The sequence below is a fragment of the Erythrolamprus reginae genome, chromosome 11 (genome assembly GCF_031021105.1).
Source record: "Erythrolamprus reginae isolate rEryReg1 chromosome 11, rEryReg1.hap1, whole genome shotgun sequence".
Taxonomy (NCBI): Eukaryota; Metazoa; Chordata; class Lepidosauria; order Squamata; family Dipsadidae; genus Erythrolamprus; species Erythrolamprus reginae.
The window spans coordinates 8,257,985-8,279,959 of NC_091960.1; the positions used below are offsets into that span (position 1 = coordinate 8,257,985).

Consider the following 21,975-nt stretch of genomic DNA (forward strand, 5'->3'; position numbering starts at 1 on the left):
CGCGCCCGCCGCTTGTCCGCCTGCCGCTTGTCCGCCGCCTGCCTGCCCGCCTGCCCGCCGCTTGTCCGCCCGCCGCTTGTCCACCGCTTGTCCGCCCGCCGCTTGTCCACCGCCTGCCTGCCCGCCTGCCCGCCGCTTGTCCGCCCGCCGCTTGTCCGCCGCCTGCCTGCCCGCCTGCCCGACGCTCAGTGCACAAGAGAGGGAAAGTGAGAAAAAGAGGGAGAGCAAGAGGGGGAGAGATAGAGAAAGAGAGAGAAGGAAAGAAAGAAAGAGATGAGAAAGGAAGGAAGAGAGAGAGAGAGGAAGAAAGAGAGAGAGAGAAGAGTGGAGTATTTTTTAATTAATATTTTCTGAAAAATCGCGATATAGCGTTTCGCGAAGATCGAGATCGCGAAACTCGAGGGATCACTGTATAATGTTACTAGAGAGAAATAAGGTTGAAAACATTTAATGCCTTTTTAGCAATGTTGTTACAGTGAGCTCTGGGGCTTAGATTTTTTCAAATGAGAACACCAGGGTCTTTCACGGAGTGTGGTTCATCTTTTAGACTGTTTCCATCTTGACCGAGAACATCTTACAGATCTGTAGCCCTTCATCTAGCACATCATCGCCATCACAGACCATCTTAAACGTGGAATAACAACTCTTGCTAAGCACAATCCCTTCATCTTGCAAACAGCCCAGAATGCAATTAAAAACCAGTGCTTAAACATGGGTTTTGTTAGGTCCAAAGGCCACATAAGAGCATGGCCCTCGCGTGAAAATTCTGGAGGGTCCAGAAGCCATGTGTGGGCAACACTCCATTCTCACACAATCTCTGCATCCTCTGAAAAAAAGTCACATGAGAATGCGACATGCTTTTGAGAAGAGTTGGTGTCAGGTGCTGGTGAACTTTGGTGTGTCACCCAAAATGTGATGGTGTGTCACCTTTGGCATGTGTGTCATAGGTTCACCATTACTGGGCTAGAAAGAACCTTATGTGAAGTTTATTTATTTATTTATTCAATTTTTTTTATGCCGCCTTTTTCCTTAGATTCAGGGCGGCTTACAACATGTTAGGGACTCACTGCTCACAGTCACTCATGCCCTCATCACCTCGAGGCTCGACTACTGTAACGCTCTCTACATGGGGCTACCTTTGAAAAGTGTTCGGAAACTTCAGATCGTGCAGAATGCAGCTGCGAAAGCAGTCATGGGCTTCCCTAGGTATGCCCATGTTACACCAACACTTCGCAGTCTGCATTGGTTGCCGATCAATTTCCGGTCACAATTCAAAGTGTTGGTTATGACCTTTAAAGCCCTTCATGGCATCGGACCAGAATATCTCCGAGACTGCCTCCTGCCGCACGAATCCCAGCGACCGATTAGGTCTCACAGAGTGGGCCTTCTCCGGGTCCCGTCAACTAAACAATGTCAGTTGGCGGGCCCCAGGGGAAGAGCCTTCTCTGTGGCGGCCCCGACTCTCTGGAACCAGCTCCCCCCAGAGATTAGAACTGCCCCTACCCTCCTTGCCTTTCGTAAACTCCTTAAAACCCACCTTTGTCGTCAGGCATGGGGGAACTGAAATATCTCCCCTGGGCCTATACAATTTATGTATGGTATACTTGTATGTATGTCTGCTTAATAATGGGGTTTTTTAAATATCTTAAATTGTAAATTATTAGATTTGTTATAAACTGTTTTTATTGTGTTGTGAGCCGTCCCGAGTCTACGGAGAGGGGCGGCATACAAATCTAATAAACATAAACATAAGCATGTTAGCAATAGCACTTTCTTTAAAAAGAGCCAGCTCTTGCCCCCACAATCTGGGTCCTCATTTTACCCACCTCGGAAGGAGGGAAGGCTGAGTCAACCTGGAGCCGGTGATGAGATTTGAACCGTTGACCTGCAGATCTAGCAGGCAGCTTTAACGGCCTGCAGTACTGCACTCTACCCACTGCGCCACCTCGGCTGAAGTTACATGGCAGGTGCAAAAGTAAAGCCATCCCATCCCATACCTAAGCGCAATGGCGCTTAGATTTATATACCGCTTTGTACTGCTGTATAATCCTCTGTAGATGGTTTACATAATCAACCTATTGCCCCAAATAACCTGGGTCCCTATTTTACCAACCTCGGAAAGATGGAAGGCTGAGTCAACCTTGAACCAGTCAGGATCGAACTCCTGGCAATGGGCAGAGTTCGCCTGCAATACTGCATTCTAACCATGGCGCCACCCCAGCTCTTTTATAGTTGATCATTTGTACTTTTTAGAGTCTTTTATTTTTATTGTCTGCATATTTTGTACTTTTAAAACTATTTTTAACTTTGTAAGTTGCCCAGAATTTGTTTGGGTGGCAAACAAATGTAATTAGTAATTAATTAAATAAACAAAAAATAACTAAACAAAGCTGTCTGCCAAATTAAGTCTCGAGGCAACAAGGTGGAGTGATGCAATTTACAGCTAGGAAGGACCACTTAGAATTAATGGATGGAACCATCTGGATCAAAGGATTGCCGGAAGGCACACCGGAGATCTTTTTACACACCTTGAAGGTGATTGACATACTCCCAAAGCAAACTTTTAGTTTCATTGTCCTAGTTCAATTATTCCCAAATCCTGTATTTTGCTGAAAACACTCCTTCCCAAGTTGGGAAACAGGAATGTTAAGAATGAAACAGGTTTGTTGGCCATTGTAGAATTGTTTTCAGTTTAAGATTGACATTTTGACCTTAAAAACCCCTTCCAAAATGATTTTCTAAAAACAAAATCTTCATTTTGAGCTCAAGTTACTAACCACGCTCAAGAGATCTTGAAATGTTTTGCACAATTCAAATGCTTGGTTTGGTTTTGACTTAATGCGCTGTGGGAACTCAACAAGTTTGTAGCCTATTCAACTAACCATGGCTTAGCGCAATGAGAATGCTAGGAAGACAAAGGATTAAAACTGACACCTGAAGTTGCCTCACAGTGAACTGAATCGCTTTATTTATTGAATGATTTCCCTGCTAAGCCTCTGTGCCAGGAATTCCTCCGCCAACAGGCAATTGAAATGGATCGTTCTATTATTGTGATAGCTATAACATTATAGATATTAGACTAGCTATGACATCTTGTCATTTCGATGCTCCAACCTTTGCATTAGTCTGGCCAAATTCACACCTGTTCTATTAAAACATAACCCATGAAATCAAATCCCTTTAATCTTTTGCCCCAGCATCTCATCTACCTCACTATAATCTGGTGGTTTTAGTAGTCTCGATCTGTTTCCACCTTCTGTGTAACTCCTGTCTGAACTTCTATCTATCTATCTATCTATCTATCTATCTATCTATCTATCTATCTATCTATCTATCTATCTATCCATTATCATCTATCTATCTATCTATCTATCTATCTATCTATCTATCTATCTATCTATCTATCTATCATCTATCTACAGTATCTACCTACCTACCTACTTGTTTGTCTGTCTGTCTGTCTATCTGTCTGTCTGTCTGTCTATCTATCTATCTATCTATCTATCTATCTATCTATCTATCTATCTATCTATCTATCTATCTCATCTATCTATCTCATCTATCTATCTATCTATCTATCTATCTATCTATCTATCTATCTATCTATCTATCTATCTACCTACCTACCTACCTACCTACCTACCTACCTACCTACCTACCTACCTACCTACCTACCTACCTACCTTCCTATCTCATCTATCTATCTATCTATCTATCTATCTATCTATCTATCTATCTATCTATCTATCTATCTATCATCATCTATGTACAGTATCTACCTGTCTGTCTGTCTATCTATCTATCTATCTATCTATCTATCTATCTATCTATCTATCTATCTATCTATCTATCTATCTATCTATCTTTCTATCTATCTATCTATCTATCTATCTATCTATCTATCTATCTATCTACCTACCTACCTACCTACCTACCTACCTACCTACCTATCCTTTTATGCTGCCCGATCGCGAAGGACTCAGGGTAGCTTACAGTGACATAAAAATATAAATACAATATAATAAAAGAAGTAAAAAACTACAACTATAAAACTATAAAACCTCAATTAAAACCCACGGTTTAACAATCCAATCAACATACACACATACCATTCACACAATTTGGCCATGGTAGATGTCAATTCATACAAAGGATATAGGCTGGCTCCATCCGCAGTCTACGGAGAGGGGCGGCATACAAGGCTAATAAATAAATATATGGGTCAGAAGGCCTGCTTGTTTTGAGTCAAGTGTACCAGTGCTTATTGAAACGGATGTCCAAGTGTTGCCTCTATATTGGTTGAGGCAGGCAGGATTCCCTTGGGTACCACTTGTTGGGGGTCAAGGCAAAGGGAGGGTCTTGCCTTCTCTTTCTGCTCAAGATCCCCATGGACAATTGGTGGGCCACTGTGTGACACAGAATGCTGGACTCGGTGGGCTTTGGCCTGATTCAGCATGGCTCTTCTTATGCTCTTATGAGTCCATTGATATGGGTATTGTTTTGAGATTCTTGGAAAATCCTTGGTCAAGTCACATGATTGTCAAGCCACTCCCACCTGGTCACATGGCTGGCAAGCCACTCCCACCTGGTCACATGGCCATCTAGCCACACCCACAAAATAAGCCACAGCCACAGTGTGGTAGTAAAAATTTGGGTAGCCCTTCACTGCCACAGCCCAAGATCTACCTCGAACACGATTATTTATTAGATTTTTATTATTTATTAGATTTGTATGCCGCCCCTCTCCGTAGACTCAAGGCAGCTCACAACAGTGATAAAAACAATACATGGTAACAAATCTAATAATTAAAATCTAAAATAACAGTTTTACATTACAAAAAAAACCCCAATAGATAAAATACATACACACAGTCATATCATGCACAAAGTTACATAGGCAAGGGGGGATGTCTCAGTTCCCCCAAGCCTGACAACAGAGGTGGGTTTTAAGGAGTTTAAGAAAGACAAGGAGGGTGGGGGCAATCCTAATCTCTGGGGGGAGTTGATTCCAGAGGGTCGGAGCCGCCACAGAGAAGGCTCTTCCCCTGGGTCCCGCCAGATGACATTGTTTAGTCGACGGGACCCGGAGAAGACCAACTCTGTGGGACCTAACCGGTCGCTGGGATTCGTGCGGCAGAAGGCGGTCTCGCAGATATCCTGGTCCGGTGCCATGAAGGGCTTTATAGGTGATGACCAACACTTTGAATTGTGACCGGAAATTGATCGGCAACCAATGCAGACTGCGGAGTGTTGGTGTCACATGGGCATATTTAGGAAAGCCCATGATTGCTCTCGCAGCCTCATTCTGCACGATCTGAAGTTTCCGAAAACTTTTCAAAGGTAGTCCCATGTAGAGAGCGTTACAGAAGGCACATGATTGTCAAGCCACTCCCACCTGGTCACATGGCCGGCAAGCCACTCCTACCTGGTCACATGACCATCCAAGCCACACCCGCAAAATAAGCCCAGTAGCTATCAAGATCTTCCTCGAACACGAAGGATGAACATCACGAAGATACTCAACAGGCCTAACATTATTATTTATTTTATTATTTATTCTTTGTCCAATATACAATACATATGGAAGAGAATAGACATTAAGTAATATATATGAAGATAGAAAGTAAAAAAGAAGAGAAGTGGATGGGAGGGAGAGGATATATATGATATAAGAGATAAGGAGAGAATATATATTATATAGATAGATAGATAGATAGATAGATGATAGATAGATAGATAGATAGATAGATAGATAGATAGATAGATAGATAGATAAGGAGAGAATATGCATGATATTTAAGATAAGGGAAGACAATTGGACAGGGGATGATAGGCACATCAGTGCACTTATATACGCCCCTTACTGGCCTCTTAGGAACCTGGAGAGGTCAATGCAGGTTCATAGGGTGGCTTGGTCTTTTTTTCCCTCTTTTCCTGGCGTTTAGCCTACTGAGAATTCAAAACAGCAATCAAACGTAGCAGCAACCTTTTATGCTTCTATCCACATCCGCGTGATGCCATTGTTCCAAGCTTCTTTTTTTTATGGCTTCCTTAACTTAGGGAGCCATAAAGTGAGAAAATTGACACTCTCCCTCCTCCCCGTTTGGCTGAAATTGTGGCCTGCTATGCCACGGAGCCCATCTCCAAAGCGTCCTTCCTCCATCCTCCTCCTGTTTTCTCCTGCAAGTCCATTTATTGCCTGCCTTGCACCGCCAAGGAGAAGCAATGTCTTCCGATTGATTGGCCCACCAGCCTAATCCTGACCCTTCCTCCTTTTTCCATCTCCAGCCTCCTTCGAGCCGCCCGTATAACAAACCCCCGAAGCCAGCAGGGCTTCCAAGCCTGAGCCCCTGTAAATTAAAAGCTGCACAACAGCCTCGGCCCCACGCCAGGGGCTGCATTAGCAGGAGCTGAGTGAGAAAAGCTCGGAGCCAGCAGGGGTGGGAGGGTGGGGTGGAGGGGAGAGACGACAGGAGAAGATGGATGAAAATTGGCTCAGTGGGAGCCCAGCAGCCACCACATGCTGTAATGGATGGGCTGGACCCCTAAGGGGAAAGAGAGAGAGGTAGGGGTGGGAGAAGGCCATAAATCTACCAGGAAAGGGTCGGTGGGGGTCGCGGAGATCCAGGTTCCTCTGTGCTGGGCTCCGGTTGAAGAAGGCATTGATCGAAAGGTGGCTATCTTTTAATTGCAAAGGTTTCTCCCTCCACTCCTTCGTTTCGGGTGACCCAGGGAGAAATCAGCATGGGAACACTTTGGCTAGGATGAAGGAATGGAAGAAGGGGTTTTTTTCTTTTTTTTGGTCCGTCCTGCTGCTGTTAAGCAGCCACCAATTCACTTCTATCCATCATAGAACTCACTTCTATCTACAAGGTGACAGCTGAAGATGGAGACGTTGTGATAAGATTCAGGAGGGAATTGTGTTTTTAATAGGAAAGTGAACCCAAGAACAAGGGGGCACAATCTGAGGTTAGTTGAGGGAAAGATAATAATAATAATAATAATAATAATAATAATAATAATAATAATAATAATAATAATAATAGTAATAATAATAATAATAATAATTATTATTATTATTATTAATTAGATTTGTATGCCGCCCCTTTCCGAAGACTCGGGGCGGCTCACAACAACGATAAAAACAATATTATACTGGCACAAATCTAATATTTAAAAAAAAAACCCTAAAAACCTAAGATCAGAAGCAACGTAAGAAAAAAACCTAAAAACCTAAAAACTTAAGATCAGAAGCAACGTAAGAAAATATTATTTTACTGAAAGAGTCGTAGATGCTTGGAACAAACTTCCAGCAGACGTGCTTGGTAAATCCACCGTCACTGAATTTAAACATGCCTGGGATAAACATAGATCCATCCTAAGCTAAAATACTTAAATAGTATAAGGGCAGACTAGATTATTATTATTTATTATTATTTATTGGATTTGTATGCTGCCCCTCTCCGTAGACTCGGGGCGGCTAACAACAGTAGTACAAAACAGCATGTAAATCCAGCATGTAAATTTGTATGCCGCCCCGAGTCTTCGGAGAGGGGCGGCATACAAATCTAATAAATTATTATTATTATTATTAAATCCAATACTAAAACAGTTAAAAAACCCTTATTTGTAAAACCAAACATACATACAAACAAACATACCATGCATAAATTGTAAAGGCCTAGGGGGAAAGAATATCTCAGTTCCCCCATAGATGGACCATGAGGCCTTTTTCTGGAAAATGGGGGAGTGGGGAGGATCTTATATGCATGCACAGGGGGTGGGGCAGCATGGGGAATCATACACATATGCGCAGGGGGAAGGTGGGCATTGAATTAGGGGTGTGGACACTCGCACGCATGCAAAAACCTGTGCACACAATAACATGTTTTTGGCACCCAAGGAAAATAAAAGGTTTGCCATCACTGATATATAAGTTGACAGCAGCAAGACTATTGTGTATGCAAAAACTGGAAGGATACTTTGATACCTACCGTTGAAAAATGGTGGCAGAAGTTGAGGAAGTTGGCTGAAACTGACTGCATTGTTTAAAGCAGTGTTTCCCAACCTTGACAAGTTGAAGATATTTGGACTTCAACTCCCAGAATTCCCCAACCAGCGAATGCTGGCTGGGGAATTCTGGGAGTTGAAGTCCAGATATCTTCAAGTTGCCAAGGTTTGGGAAACACTGGTTTAAAGAAAAGGACACAATCACTTTTGTTTCCCTGTGGAACCCACTTCTGAACTTCGTGCTTGATGTGGCAAAGAATGAAACTCTGACTTTGGGTCTTACAGATTAGGATCTTTATTGAAATGACTCATTCATACTATTACGGAAAAGCAAAAAGTTGTGATTTCATGCTAATGTCTTATTCTACTGCAACAGATGGAGTTGGAAGTCAATGCTTCTTTTTCTTTTATTTTCCCTACCTTTCCTCACTTTTCTTTCCCCCTTTCCCTCCCTCTCACTGCTCTTCTATATACTTTTGTATTTTATAATATTTTATAACTTTATAAAAATTAAGTTAAATATGGAGCAGGTCATATTCTAAGCTTTGTTAGTGTTAACTTTGGTCAATTCATTTTGTGGATTTCACTCGTTGGATGAGTCAATCTCAAGCTTGCATTTAGCTTAATTCAGTGACCAAGTTAAGGAAGTTGGGTGAAAATAATAATAATAATAATAATAATAATAATAATAATAATAATAATGTCAATACAACACAGCAAATGAGATCACTATACAGCATAGTGATCTCGCTTGCTGTGTTGTATTGACATAATAATAATAATAATAATAATAATAATAATAATGATGATGATGATGATAATAATAATAATAATAATAATAATAATAATAATAATAATAATAATAATAATAATAATAATACTGTGGGACTTCCAACTTCAGACTGACCAAATTCTGAAGCATAACACACCAGACATTGTGATTGTGGAGAAAAAGAAAGTATGGATCATCGACATCGCAATCCCAGGAGACAGCAGAATTGAGGAGAAGCAGCTAGAGAAATTAGTGAAATACGAAGATCTAAAAATCGAGCTGCAACGACTCTGGCATAAGCCAGTGAAAGTGGTCCCAGTGGTACTTGGCACGCTGGGCGCAGTGCCAAAGGATCTCAGCGGACATTTGAAAACCATCGGAATTGAGAAAATCTCCATCTGCCAATTGCAAAAGGCCGCTTTACTGGGATCGGCAAACATAATTCGCCGCTACACCACGCAGTCCTAGGTACTTGGGAAGCGCCCGACTGGTGATGAAATACGAAATCCAGCATAGTGATCTCGTTTGCTGTGTTGTATTGACATAATAATAATAATAATAATAATAATAATAATAATAATAATAATAATAATAATAATAATAATACATGTGATATTGTGATACGAAATCCAACATATAAATCTCATTTGCTGTGTAATGCTGTTTCTCTTTACTTTAGTCAAAATAATAATAATAATAATAATAATAATAATAATAATAATGCCACTGGAGTTTATGAAAAAACTATAATATCCATACTGCTACAAATTGGTGGGACCACAAGCCTGAAAAAGTCACTGAAAATCAGTTGGTCAAGATCTTGTGGGATTATTGCATACCAATGGATAAGGTACCAGTGCATAATACACCAGACGTTATGGTGGTGGAGATAAACAAAGTGACTATCATAGACATCACTATACCAGGGAGTATCAAGGTCGATGAAAAGGAACATGAAAAAATTGCAAAATACCAGGATTTAACAAATGAAATTCAACTATTATGGCACAGACCAGCAGTGGTAGTTCCAATGGTGACTGGAACACTAGGTACTGTCCCAAAAGCACTGGAATTACATTTAAAACAGCTCAAAATCGACGAATTCACCGCCAATCAAATGCAGAAAGCCACACATATACTTTGAAAATATATTATAGAAACATAGAAACATAGAAGTCTGACGGCAGAAAAAGACCTCATGGTCCATCTAGTCTGCCCTTATACTATTTTCTGTGTTTTATCTTAGGATGGATCTATGTTTATCCCAGGCATGTTTAAATTCAGTTACTGTGGATTTATCTACCACGTCTGCTGGAAGTTTGTTCCAAGGATCTACTACTCTTTCAGTAAAATAATATTTTCTCACGTTGCTTTTGATCTTTCCCCCAACTAACCTCAGATTGGGCCTCCTTGTTCTTGTGTTCACTTTCCTATTAAAAACACTTCCCTCCTGGACCTTATTTAACCCTTTAACATATTTAAATGTTTCGATCATGTCCCCCTTTTTCCTTATGACATCCATATATATATACACTGCTCAAAAAAATAAAAAACCCAGAATATAACTTCAAGTAAATCAAACCTCTGTGAAATCCAACTCTCCACTTAGGAAACAACACTGATTGATAATCAATTTCACCTGCTGTTGTGCAAATGGAGTAGTTTTGCAAATGAAATATTCAAGGAGAATATTACATTCATTCAGATCTAGGATGTGTTCTTTGAGTGTTCCCTTTATTTTTCTGAGCAGTATGTGCATATGTATATATGTATACACACACACACACACAAACTATATAATTGTTGGCCTTCTCTGGGTCCCGTCAACTAAACAATATCGTTTGGCGGGACCCAGGGGAAGAGCCTTCTCTGTGGCGGCCCCGACCCTTTGGAACCAACTCCCCCCAGATATCAGAGTTGCCCCCACCCTCCTTGCCTTTCGTAAGCTCCTTAAAACCCACCTCTGTCGTCAGGCATGGGGGAATTGAGACTTTCTTTCCCCCTAGGCTTATAAAATTTATGCATGATATGTCAGTATGGATGATTGGTTTCTAAATTGGGGTTTTAAATTAACTTAAATATTAGATTTGTTTACATTGTGCTATTATTGCTGTGAGCCGCCCCTAGTCTGCGGAGAGTGGCGGCATAGAAATCTGATAGATAGATAGATAGAAAGATAGATAGATAGATAGATAGATAGATAGATAGATAGATAGATAGATAGATAGATAAATAAATAAATAATCACCATGTACAAATAGGTGGCAATATAAATTCCCAAATAAATAAATAAATAAATATGGAGCATGTGAGACTGCACATTCTAAGCTTTGTTGGTGTTAATTTTGGCCAATTCACTTTGTGGCTTTCACTCGTTGGATGAGTCAATCTCAAGCTTGCATTTAGCTTAATCCAGTGACCAAGTTAAGGAAGTTGGGTGAAACTTTGCTCTTCCACACTGACCGCCTGAACAGAGAAAGGCAGAATGCCAGCAACCTCTGGCCAACGCCCAGCAGAGCTCAGAACAGCCCACAGAAACCCAGAGGGCTTATTCCCTAAAATTGTACACTTACAGAGATACACAACACTTATTGACTCAGTTCAAATAATAACAATAATAATGGATCAAAGAGGACAGAGTTAAAACACAGCATTTCAGGCAGCAGCTAAAACCTTTCAAAGCACCACTTTAAACAAGAAGCATTCGGGTCTTTTTCGGAGACAGAACGTCCTAATTTAAAGGGGAAAATAGCAGAACAGTTCATATGTTCTCACTGTTAATATGTTAATGTTAATATGTTAATATGTTCACGACAGTTCATATTCTCACTGTTAACCCACATTCTGTAAAAGACCTTGGAATACTAATATCGAATGACCTAAGTGCTAAAGCCCACTGCAACAATATCGGCAAAAAAGCTTCAAGAGTTGTTAACCTGATCCTACGCAGCTTCTGCTCAGGCAATCTCACTCTACTCACAAGAGCCTACAAAACCTTTGCCAGACCCATCCTAGACTACTGCTCATCTGTCTGGAACCCATGCCACATCTCAGACATCAACACCCTTGAAAATGTCCAAAGATATTTCACCGGAAGAGCCCTTCACCCCTCCACTCAAAACAGAATATCCTACGAAAATAGACTAACAATCCTGGGCCTTGAAAGCCTAGAACTACGGCGCCTAAAACACGATTTGAGTATTGCCCACAAGATCATATGCTGCAAAGTCCTACCGATCAATGACTACTTCAGCTTCAACCGAAACAACACAAGAGCATGCAACAGATTCAAACTTAATACGAACTGCTCCAAACTTGACTGTAAAAAATATGATTTCAACAATGGAGTTATCGAAGCGTGGAACTCATTACCGGACTCAATTGTGTCAACCCCTAACCCCCAACACTTCTCCCTTAGACTCTCCACGATTGACCTCTCCAGGTTCCTAAGAGGCCAGTAAGGGGCGTACATAAGTGCACTGGTGTGCCTTTCGTCCCCTGTCCAATTGTCTTTCCTTTCTTTCTCCTATCTTATATATTCTCTTCCTTTCATATATCCTCTCCTCTAAGTTCACTTTCACTCTCATTTATATTATCGCATGTCTATTTTTCTTCCTATGCATTTGTGCATTGGACAAATGAATAAATAAAATAAAATAAATAAAATATGGGTGAAGCTGAAAAGTCAACAAAAAGTATTTGTTTCCTTCCCCCTCTCCTCCTCCTCCTGTCAAGTTGGACCATTTTTAGATGGGGTGGCTTCCGCAGCAGAGTTCTGATTGCAAAAGCCCACTCTGCTACACAAATACCCCTTATAAGAACAATATTGCAACCTGGATGGTCTTGTGTTGCTGGAGGGGCGTCACATGCCAACTTCTGTTTTTCCAGGCAGGGGTGCGGCAAATCAAAAGGATTTGGTGGTTCCCAACAACCCCATCTTTCTTGGGGCTCTTTGAAATGGGAGGGGTAGGTGTGTGTGTGTGTGTGATGCTTTGCACAGGTGAGTCTTAACCGCAGAAACATAGAAGACTGACGGCAGAAAAAGACCTCATGGTCCATCTAGTCTGCCTTTATACTATTTCCTGTATTTTATCTTACGATGGATCTATGTTTATCCCAGGCATGTTTAAATTCAGTTACTGTGGATTTACCAACCACGTCTGCTGGAAGTTTATTCCAAGCATCTACTACTGTTTCAGTAAAATAATATTTGCAGTAAAAAACAATTGCTTCCAACCTGCCTTCTATTGAGGATCTGTATACTGCATGAGTCAAAAAGAGGGCTGCGAAAATATTTGCTGACCCCTCACATTATTATTATTATTATTATTATTATTATTATTATTATTATTATTATTATTATTATTATTTATTAGACTCCGTAGACTTGGGGCGGCTCACAGCAATGATAAAAACAATATGCAATGACAAATCTAATAGTTAGAATCGAAAATAACAATAATACATTTTAAAAAGTCTAAAAAACAAGGAAACCCAATATATAAAAAAACATACATACAGTCATATTATACACAAAAACCCCTACATAGGCAGGGGGAGATGTTTCAATTCCCCCACGTTTGACGACAGAGGTGGATTTTAAGGAGTTTACGAAAGGCAAGGAGGGTGGGGGCAGTTCTAATCTCTGGAGGGAGCTGACTCCAGAGGGTCGGAGCCGCCACAGAGAAGGCTCTTCCTCTGGGTCCCGCCAAACGACATTGTTTAGTTGACGAGACCCGGAGGAGGTCAACTCTGTGGGACCTAACTGGTCGCTGGGATTCGTGCGGCAGAAGGCGGTCTCGGAGATAACCTGGCCCGGTGCCATGAAGGGCTTTATAGGTGATGATCAATAAATCCTGGACATAAACTGTTTCAACTCCTACCCTCTAAACGTCGCTACAGAGCACTGCACACCAAGACAACTAGACACAAGGACAGTTTTCCCCCCGAATGCCATCACTCTACTAAACAAATAATTCCCTCAACACTGTCAAACTTTTTACTAAATCTGCACTTCTATTTCTACTAGTTCTTTCTCATCCTCCCTATCACCCTTTTCCTCCCACTTAGGACTGTATGACTGTCACTTGTTGCCTGTATCCTAAGATTTTTATTAATATTGATTGTTTCTTCATTGCTTATTTGACCCCTATGACAATCATCAAGTGTTGTACCACATGACAAATCTATATTTTCTTTTATGTACACTGAGAGCCTATGCACCAAAGACAAATTCCTCGTGTGTCCAATCACACTTGGTCATTAAAGAATTCTATTCTATTCCAATAGAAACATAGAAGACTGGCGGCAGAAAAAGACCTCATGATCCATCTAGTCTGCCCTTATACTATTTTCTGTATTTTATCTTAGGATGGATATATGTTTATCCCAGGCATGTTTAAATTCAGTTACTGTGGATTTACCAACCACGTCTGCTGGAAGTTTGTTCCAAGCATCTACTACTCTTTCAGTAAAATAATATTTTCTCACGTTGCTTTTGATCTTTCCCCCAACTAACTTCAGATTGTGTCCCCTTGTTCTTGTGTTCACTTTCCTATTAAAAACACTTCCCTCCTGGACCTTATTTAATCCTTTAACATATTTAAATGTTTTGATCATGTCCCCCCTTTCCCTTCTGTCCTCCAGACTATACATAATGAGTTCATGAAGTCTTTCCTGATACGTTTTATGCTTAAGACCTTCCACCGTTTTTGTAGCCTGTCTTTGGACCCGTTCAATTTTGTCAATATCTTTTTGTAGGTGAGGTCTCCAGAACTGAACACAGTACAGTATTCCAAATGTGGTCTCACCAGCACTCTATATAGCCCCCTTAGGAATTTGACAAGCTCTTCGCTTCTTTCTCAAACGCGGCTCAAGAGTCTGGCAGAAGCCAGCAGGATCACACCAGCTGGTGGAGGAGGTAGGGTAGAGAAGAGAAAAAGAAACCCAGGATCCCCGTTTCCTAAAACTCACCCAGCAGAGAAAGCAGACAGATGGTCAAGCTGGAAGAGAAACGGACGCCCCGATGCCAGCAAGCCATGCCAGCTTGGCTCAAAGGTGTGTGCTTAAGGGGAGGAGGTCGAGGCACGGAAGGGCTCGCAAACCTGAGTGCCAAGGGAAAGGCAGGGCCTCTGTTGGAGATGCCGGAAGGCAGGTGTATATGTGTGTGCGGGGGTGTGTGTCACCCAGGTAGCGGAAGGAAGGAAGGGAGAAAGAGCAACAGCGAACCAAAGGCCCGGGAGGAGATCTAATCCTCCCCTTGGGGCAACTGGCCAGCGGGATAAAAGCAGTTCAGCTATTCAAGTTATGCACCCAGCCAAACCTGTTGAAAAGTCACAACAAGGGCAGGGGAGGTGCCCGTTCAAATGTCAAAAGACGAAGAGGTCTTTAGGAAGATCATGGAATGTGCAGAATTAGATATGATGACGAGACGGTTAAATAACCAAACTGAAACAGAATTTTACAAAACTTGGGAGAAAGTTTACAATTGGTGGAACGTTAAAAAGGATTTTTAAAGAGATTAAAACAAAGTATTAAATAGTTAAATTCACTAGGTTGAATATATTAGTGTTCCCTCGATTTTCGCGGGGGATGCGTTCCGAGACCGCCCGCGAAAGTCGAATTTCCGCGAAGTAGAGATGCGGAAATAAATACACTATTTTTGGCTATGAACAGTGTCACAAGCCTTCCCTTAACACTTTAAACCCCTAAATTACAATTTCCCATTCCCTTAGCAACCATTCAGATTATTACTCACCATGTTTATTTATTAAAGTTTATTAAAAAAAAATATTTATTGAAGGCGGAGGAAAATTTGGCGATGACATATGACGTCATCGGTCAAGCAGTAGTTGTATTAGGGTGGAAAGATAGCAATAAATGGACAATCCAGAATTGGTACTGGTACATGGTGGACCACATTCATTTGGAAATGATGGAAATAAGATTAAATAACTTTGATGAAAATAAATTGGAGAAGCTGATGGCACGATGGAATAAGGTGAAAAATTATAACTTAAGTAGAATTTATGACGACAATGTGAAAAATAAATTCCAATCACTTTTTGTATGTAAAGAAATGTAAACCGGAGCTAAGGAAGAAATTGAAACTTATTGTAAATAATATAACCCCCTAAATGGTGGTGGGGTTTTATTGGTGATGGGCACGTTTTCTTTTATGTATTTTTTGTTTGTTGTTAATTTAGTAAATAAACCAATACAATTTTTTTAAAAAAAGACATATGACGTTATCGGGCAGGAAAAACCGTGGTATGGAGGGAAAACCGCAAAGTATTTTTAAATTAATATTTATGAAAACCCATGGTATAGACGTTTCGCGAAGTTCGAACCCGCGAAAATCGAGGGAACACTGTATATAGTAATATTCTATAGATAAGTTGACTTTTATGATTTTATTAATTTTAATTACAATTATATGATTGTTAAAGTATTTATAAGTTAGGATTTAAATGTTTACTATTATATTTGTGTTATTATTGATTAGATAGAGATATTTCATCAATAAGCTGACCTTTCTGTATTGATCTAAACTGGAATTAGTTTTTTTTTCTCTGTATTAAGATTTCTATACATAGTGGAGCAATTGTAGCTCCTTTACGTGTTAAATGTTGTATGTCTTGTCTTGTCCATTTTAAAAAATCTATTTAAAATATTTAAAAAAACAAAAGTCAGCTGTGGAGCAGTCAATTATTTTTGCAAGCCAAGGGAGGGGAAAGTTTGTTAAGTACATATTGGTGGTTGTACAAAGCTATAACAATGTTTATATACATGATACTAGTAAAAGAGAAACATTAGGGCAGGGGACGGTAGGCGCACTTATGCACGCCCCTTATTGACCGCTTAGGAATCGGGAGAGGTCAACAGTGGAGAATCTAAGGCAGTGTTTCCCAACCTTGGCCACTTAAAGATACAGTATTTGGCATTCGCTGGCTGGGGAATTCTGGGAGTTGAAGTCCAGATATCTTCAAGTGGCCAAGGTTGGGAAACACTGATCTAAGGCAGTTTTTTTCAATTATTTCCTGTTGCACTCCCTCCCCCCCAGGAAGAAGTAAACTTTTTGCATGCTCCTAACTCTCCATCTGGACAACTGTTTGCAAAATTCAGCACATTTTAGCTGAAAGCTCAGTTTATCAGCATGATTGGGGTGCCATCAATGAAGGGCTACCCAAAATTTTACTACCACACTGTGGGCATGGCTTATATAGGACGCCATTCCTTTTTTTTCAACATCTTTCAGTGCAAATTGGGTGCTCTGGGGTGAAGCTCCATTTTTGCTACCCCACTGCGTCCCCACCCCCTATCCGGGCAGCAGCCCACCCCTGGGTGCAATGTGTTTAAGTGACACCTTAATTGGCTTCATGCTGTCCACTGCCAACATTTTTAGACATAGTCAACATACCGGTCTTTCCTAGTCTCCCACCGTAGTCATAGTGAAGCCAAGCGCCAAATATGCTTCATCGTATTTCCTCATCTTAGCTTTTGGGAGACTTACGCTTGTCTCATTATCTCTGTCTCTCTCCTCCTTTCTTTTCATCCCTCTTAAATATTTTTCCACGGTGTCTTTTAAGGGTTTGTTATCTGCACTTCATATCTCTTGCTCTGTCCTGTGTGATATTGTTTGGTGCAAAAAAACCCTACTCCCTGTGGCAAAAAAAAGAATGTCCCCCAGGGTAATGTGCCCCCTCTGGCATTGCTCCACACCTCCCCCCCAGGGGGGCCCACCCCATTATTTGAGAAACACTGGTCTAAGAATAAAGTTTTTGGGGTTAGGTGATTGTTCTGCCGGCATGTCCCAACCGCCCGTAATTACAGGGTAATTAGTCCAAAAAGACACACACCACACGATAGAAGGAAAACCAAAAGTCTTTATCAACAGGAAAGCAGAAAAAACTCCCTTTTTAAATGTCAAAGGGATTTTCTGGTACACACAAGGCACAGGTTAAATGCAGTCCCATTTCTCACCCAGTAACTGGGAAATTGAGTCCAATTCCAAAGTCCAGAAAGTCCACACAGAGTCTTGAACAGGTAAACAGCAAAACCACGATCTTGACGAAACTATGAATCAGATAAACTTCCACGAGGCTAAACTAGCACGCTGCTCTTTTTATCTGTAGCACTAATTACAGCAGCCCCACCCAACCACAGGTGGCCTCACTTATCTCCTGTAGTAATCCTTCAGTTGTTCTCTCCTATGCATCACTCTACGCATGCATGGGTTCATCATAAGTTCTTGTCCAGAATCCAGGGATGATAAGGATGATTGAGCTCCTCCTGGGCTGTCTGCCAAACTCCCCTCTTCCCTGCCACTCATACTTCTTTGTCAGAGGAGCCTTCGTTGGGAGATTCTATCGGGAACAAAACAGGCCTGTGGCATGTGGATGTTTCCCCCACATCCACCTCCCTTGGAGCTGGGCCAGAGCCAACCACAACAGATGATGATACTACAGAGTCCAGTAGTGAGTTCCATGCATCAACTACTCGGTTACTAAAGTCTTTTATTTCCCGCAGTCGAGTTTAGAGCGGTTTACTTTAAGTTTGTATCTATTGTATCTTGTGTGTTGTTGTGGTTGAAGCTGAAGTGGTCATTGACAGGAAGGACATTGCAGCAGATGATTTTATGGCCTATGCTTAGATCAGTGGACCTCATGGCTTTGGAACAGGGTTTCACAAAGGGCACTTGGTTATCCGAACCACACAGCCCTTTGGCCAGTGAAAATGGGATGCATACTCCAGCAGCACCCCTCCCTCAAATAAATATGCAAATGATTGGGGTGGGGTGGGGGCGCAAGGTGGGGCAAACCCTTGCCTTTGTTTCAAGACACCCTTTGTGCTGTCTATAAACCAGGATGACCTTCTGGCCTCCGTAACCGCCAAACGGTCCAACCGTATCTTAATGCCGAACAACAATAGAGTTATCTGCCTGTAGCAGATGCTGATTGACAAGCACAAGAAGGGATTTAACCAGAGCCAGGGCAGTTAAATTCTGGCCAAATTTATGTGGATGATGTGCAAGTATTTGGGGATCACCCAAGCCTTTAAAGATATTCAACCGCTCATGGCACGCTCATCCCTTTCCTAGCGCTTGGCCAGTAACCTCGTGTTCGCACTAGGCAAACCGCAGGAAAATATAAAATCCCAATGGCGAAGGAAGCTTAAGGTATTTTATCACTTGTTCAAAGGCACAAGACTGAAGCTTCTGCTCCCAAGTTACGGATGTCAATCCAAGACAAGATTTAGGGATAGTGATTTCTGACAGGTTCAAAATGGGTGAACAGTGCAGTCAGGCGGTAGGGAAAGCAAGTAGGATGCTTGGCTGCATAGCTAGAGGTATAACAAGCAGGAAGAGGGAGATTGTGATCCTGCTGTATAGAGCAGTGATTTTCAACCTTTTTTGAGCCGCGGCACATTTTTTACATTTACAAAATCCTGGGGCACACCACCAACCGAAATGCCACAAAATGACACTCTAACACAATACATATTATACATATAGAAGAAACATAGAAGACTGACGGCAGAAAAAGACCTCCTGGTCCATCTAGTCTGCCCTTATACTATTTCCTGTATTTTATCTTACAATGGATATATGTTTATCCCAGGCATGTTTAAATTCAGTTACTGTGGATTTACCAACCACATCTGCTGGAAGTTTGTTCCAAGCATCTACTACTCTTTCAGTAAAATAATATTTTCTCATGTTGCCTTTGATCTTTCCCCCAACTAACTTCAGATTGTGTCCCCTTGTTCTTGTGTTCACTTTCCTATTAAAGTTAATATAGTTAATAATATAGTTTCTAAATGTATTTATACTCACTTAGTGTGAAACCTGGGCCTGTTTTGATGAACACAAAAGGGATGTCCTGGCAGGAATGGTAGTTTGGGGACCCATGTTTAATTTCCCCATGGCACACCTGACCATGTCTCACGGCACACTAGTGCGCCGCGGCACACTGGTTGAAAAACACTGGTATAGAGCACTGGTGACACCACATTTGGAGTAATACTGTGTCCAGTTCTGGAGAGCTCACCTACAAAAAGATATTGATAAAATTGAATGGGTCCAAAGACGCGCTACAAAAATGGTGGAAGGTCTTAAGCATAAAGCTTATCAGGAAAGACTTCATGAACTCACTCTGTATAATCTGCAGGACAGAAGGGAAAAGGGGGGACATGATCGAAACATTTAAATATGTTAAAGGGTTAAATAAGGTTCAGGAGAGAGGTGTTTTTAATAGGAAAGTGAACACAAGAACAAGGGGGCACAATCTGAGGTTAGTTGGGGGAAAGATCAGCAGCGTGAGAAAATATTAATTCATTCGACTTTTATGCCGCCCTTCTCCTTAGACTCAGGGTGGCTTACAACATGTTAGCAATAGCATTGTTTTTAACAGAGCTAGGCTATTGCTATTATATTATTATTATTAATATTATTTGACTGAGAGTAGTAGATGCTTGGAACAAGCTTCCAGCAGACGTGGTTGATAAATCCACAGTAAATGAATTTAAACATGCCCGGGATAAACATATATCCACCCTAAGATAAAATACAGGAAATAGTATAAGAGCAGACTGGATGGACCATGAGGTCTTTTTCTGCCGTCAATCTTCTATGTTTCTAATGCTCTTTTGTGAAGGGAAAACGTGCTGGTTTGTTTTAAGGTATGAACCATACATATGTATTCCCCTCTGTCCTAGTCAGAACCGAACTGACTGCACATTAGACGTGCATTGTCAATAAACCTCCTGCTGTTCCCCTCCCTTATGAATATGAGATGGAAGGCAGGCTTTGGACCCAGCCCAACCTCAAAGAGAGCTTCTGAAGGCCCCTTTGATCCAACGAGTCCTGAAAAAGGGCCTTTCACATCCATCTTGGAAAGATGGAGCCATAAACCCCAGTATGCTAATTTTAGGGAGCCAGGAAAAAAAAATCTATAAAGGGTTGTTAGATAATCAAAGTACGTCTTCTTTCTCAGCCTTCGCTTAAGAGCCAGCCTACAAAAACAGAAGGGCATCCGAAGGGCAACAGAAGTGAAATGGGCTTCTAGATATTGACAGCTGTGTCAGTTTTAGGTTATTATTATTTAAAGGCTGAGCCGAGTGTACCTTAGAGACGGATTTGAATAGAGCAGGAACCTGCACAATGTTTAACTACCTTTTTCAGATGCCAGAGTCGTTGGCAAAAAAAAAGATGGAAGGCTATAAGCGGAATACAGTGATACCTCGTCTTACAAACGCCTCATCATACAAACTTTTCAAGATACAAACCCGGGGTTTAAGATTTTTTTGCCTCTTCTTACAAACTATTTTCACCTTACAAACCCACCGCCGCCGCTGGGATGCCCCACCTCCCTACTTCCGTTGCCAGCGAAGCACCCATTTTTGCGCTGCTGGGATTCCCCTGAGGCTCCCCTCCATGGGAAACCCCACCTCCGGACTTCCGTGTTTTTGCGTTGCAGCAGGGGAATCCCAGCAGCGCAAAAACGGGCGCTTCACTGGCAATGGAAGTCCAGAGGTGGGGTTTCCCAGCAAGGGGAGCCTCAGTGAAATCACAGCATCGCAAAACCACAGAGGTCCGGAGGTGGGGTTTCGAGGACTTCGGTGTTTTTGCGATGCTGCGATTTCACTGATGCTCCCTTCGGTAGGAAACCCCACCTCCGGACTTCCGTTGCCAGCGAAGTGCTCGTTTTTGCGCTGCTGGTATTCCCCTGCAGCATTGCAAAAACACAGAAGTCGGGAGGTGGAGTTTCCCATGGAGGGGAGCCTCAGGGAAATCCCAGCAGCACAAAAACGGGTGCTTCGGCTGGCAAAAGGGGTGAATTTTGGGCTTGCACGCATTAATCGCTTTTCCATTGATTCCTATGGGAAACATTGTTTCATCTTACAAACTTTTCACCTTAAGAATTTTGTCCTGGAACCAATTAAAGTTTGTAAGACAAGGTATGACTGTATTTCCCTATATGAGGCTCCTCACGGAGTGCTGTCTTTTTTTTAAAAAAAATGCCTAAAAGCCAACAAGAACTCGGCGCTAGCCCTGAAATCTTGCAAATTCTGCACCCGTTTAATGAAGGAAAGTTAGCCTCCAACTATGCTTTGTAAAAAAAGAAAGAAAAAAGAGGTGAGCTGTTCAGAAACTACATCTACAACCACGGGCCATTAAAAACAAAACTCACACA

General features: G+C 41.5%; 1 protein-coding gene across 1 annotated transcript in view; it reads right to left on the reverse strand.

Moving 5' to 3' along the window:
• The window catches only part of VSIG10L (V-set and immunoglobulin domain containing 10 like), a 48,657-nt gene extending 33,700 nt beyond the window's left edge, over nucleotides 1-14,957 (reverse strand). The window contains exon 1 of the mRNA XM_070764085.1: nucleotides 14,756-14,957. Coding sequence (XP_070620186.1) covers nucleotides 14,756-14,822 — 67 coding nt within the window. The 5' untranslated portion in view covers nucleotides 14,823-14,957. The remainder of the gene's footprint in view (nucleotides 1-14,755) is intronic.
• Nucleotides 14,958-21,975: the final 7,018 nt, after the last annotated feature.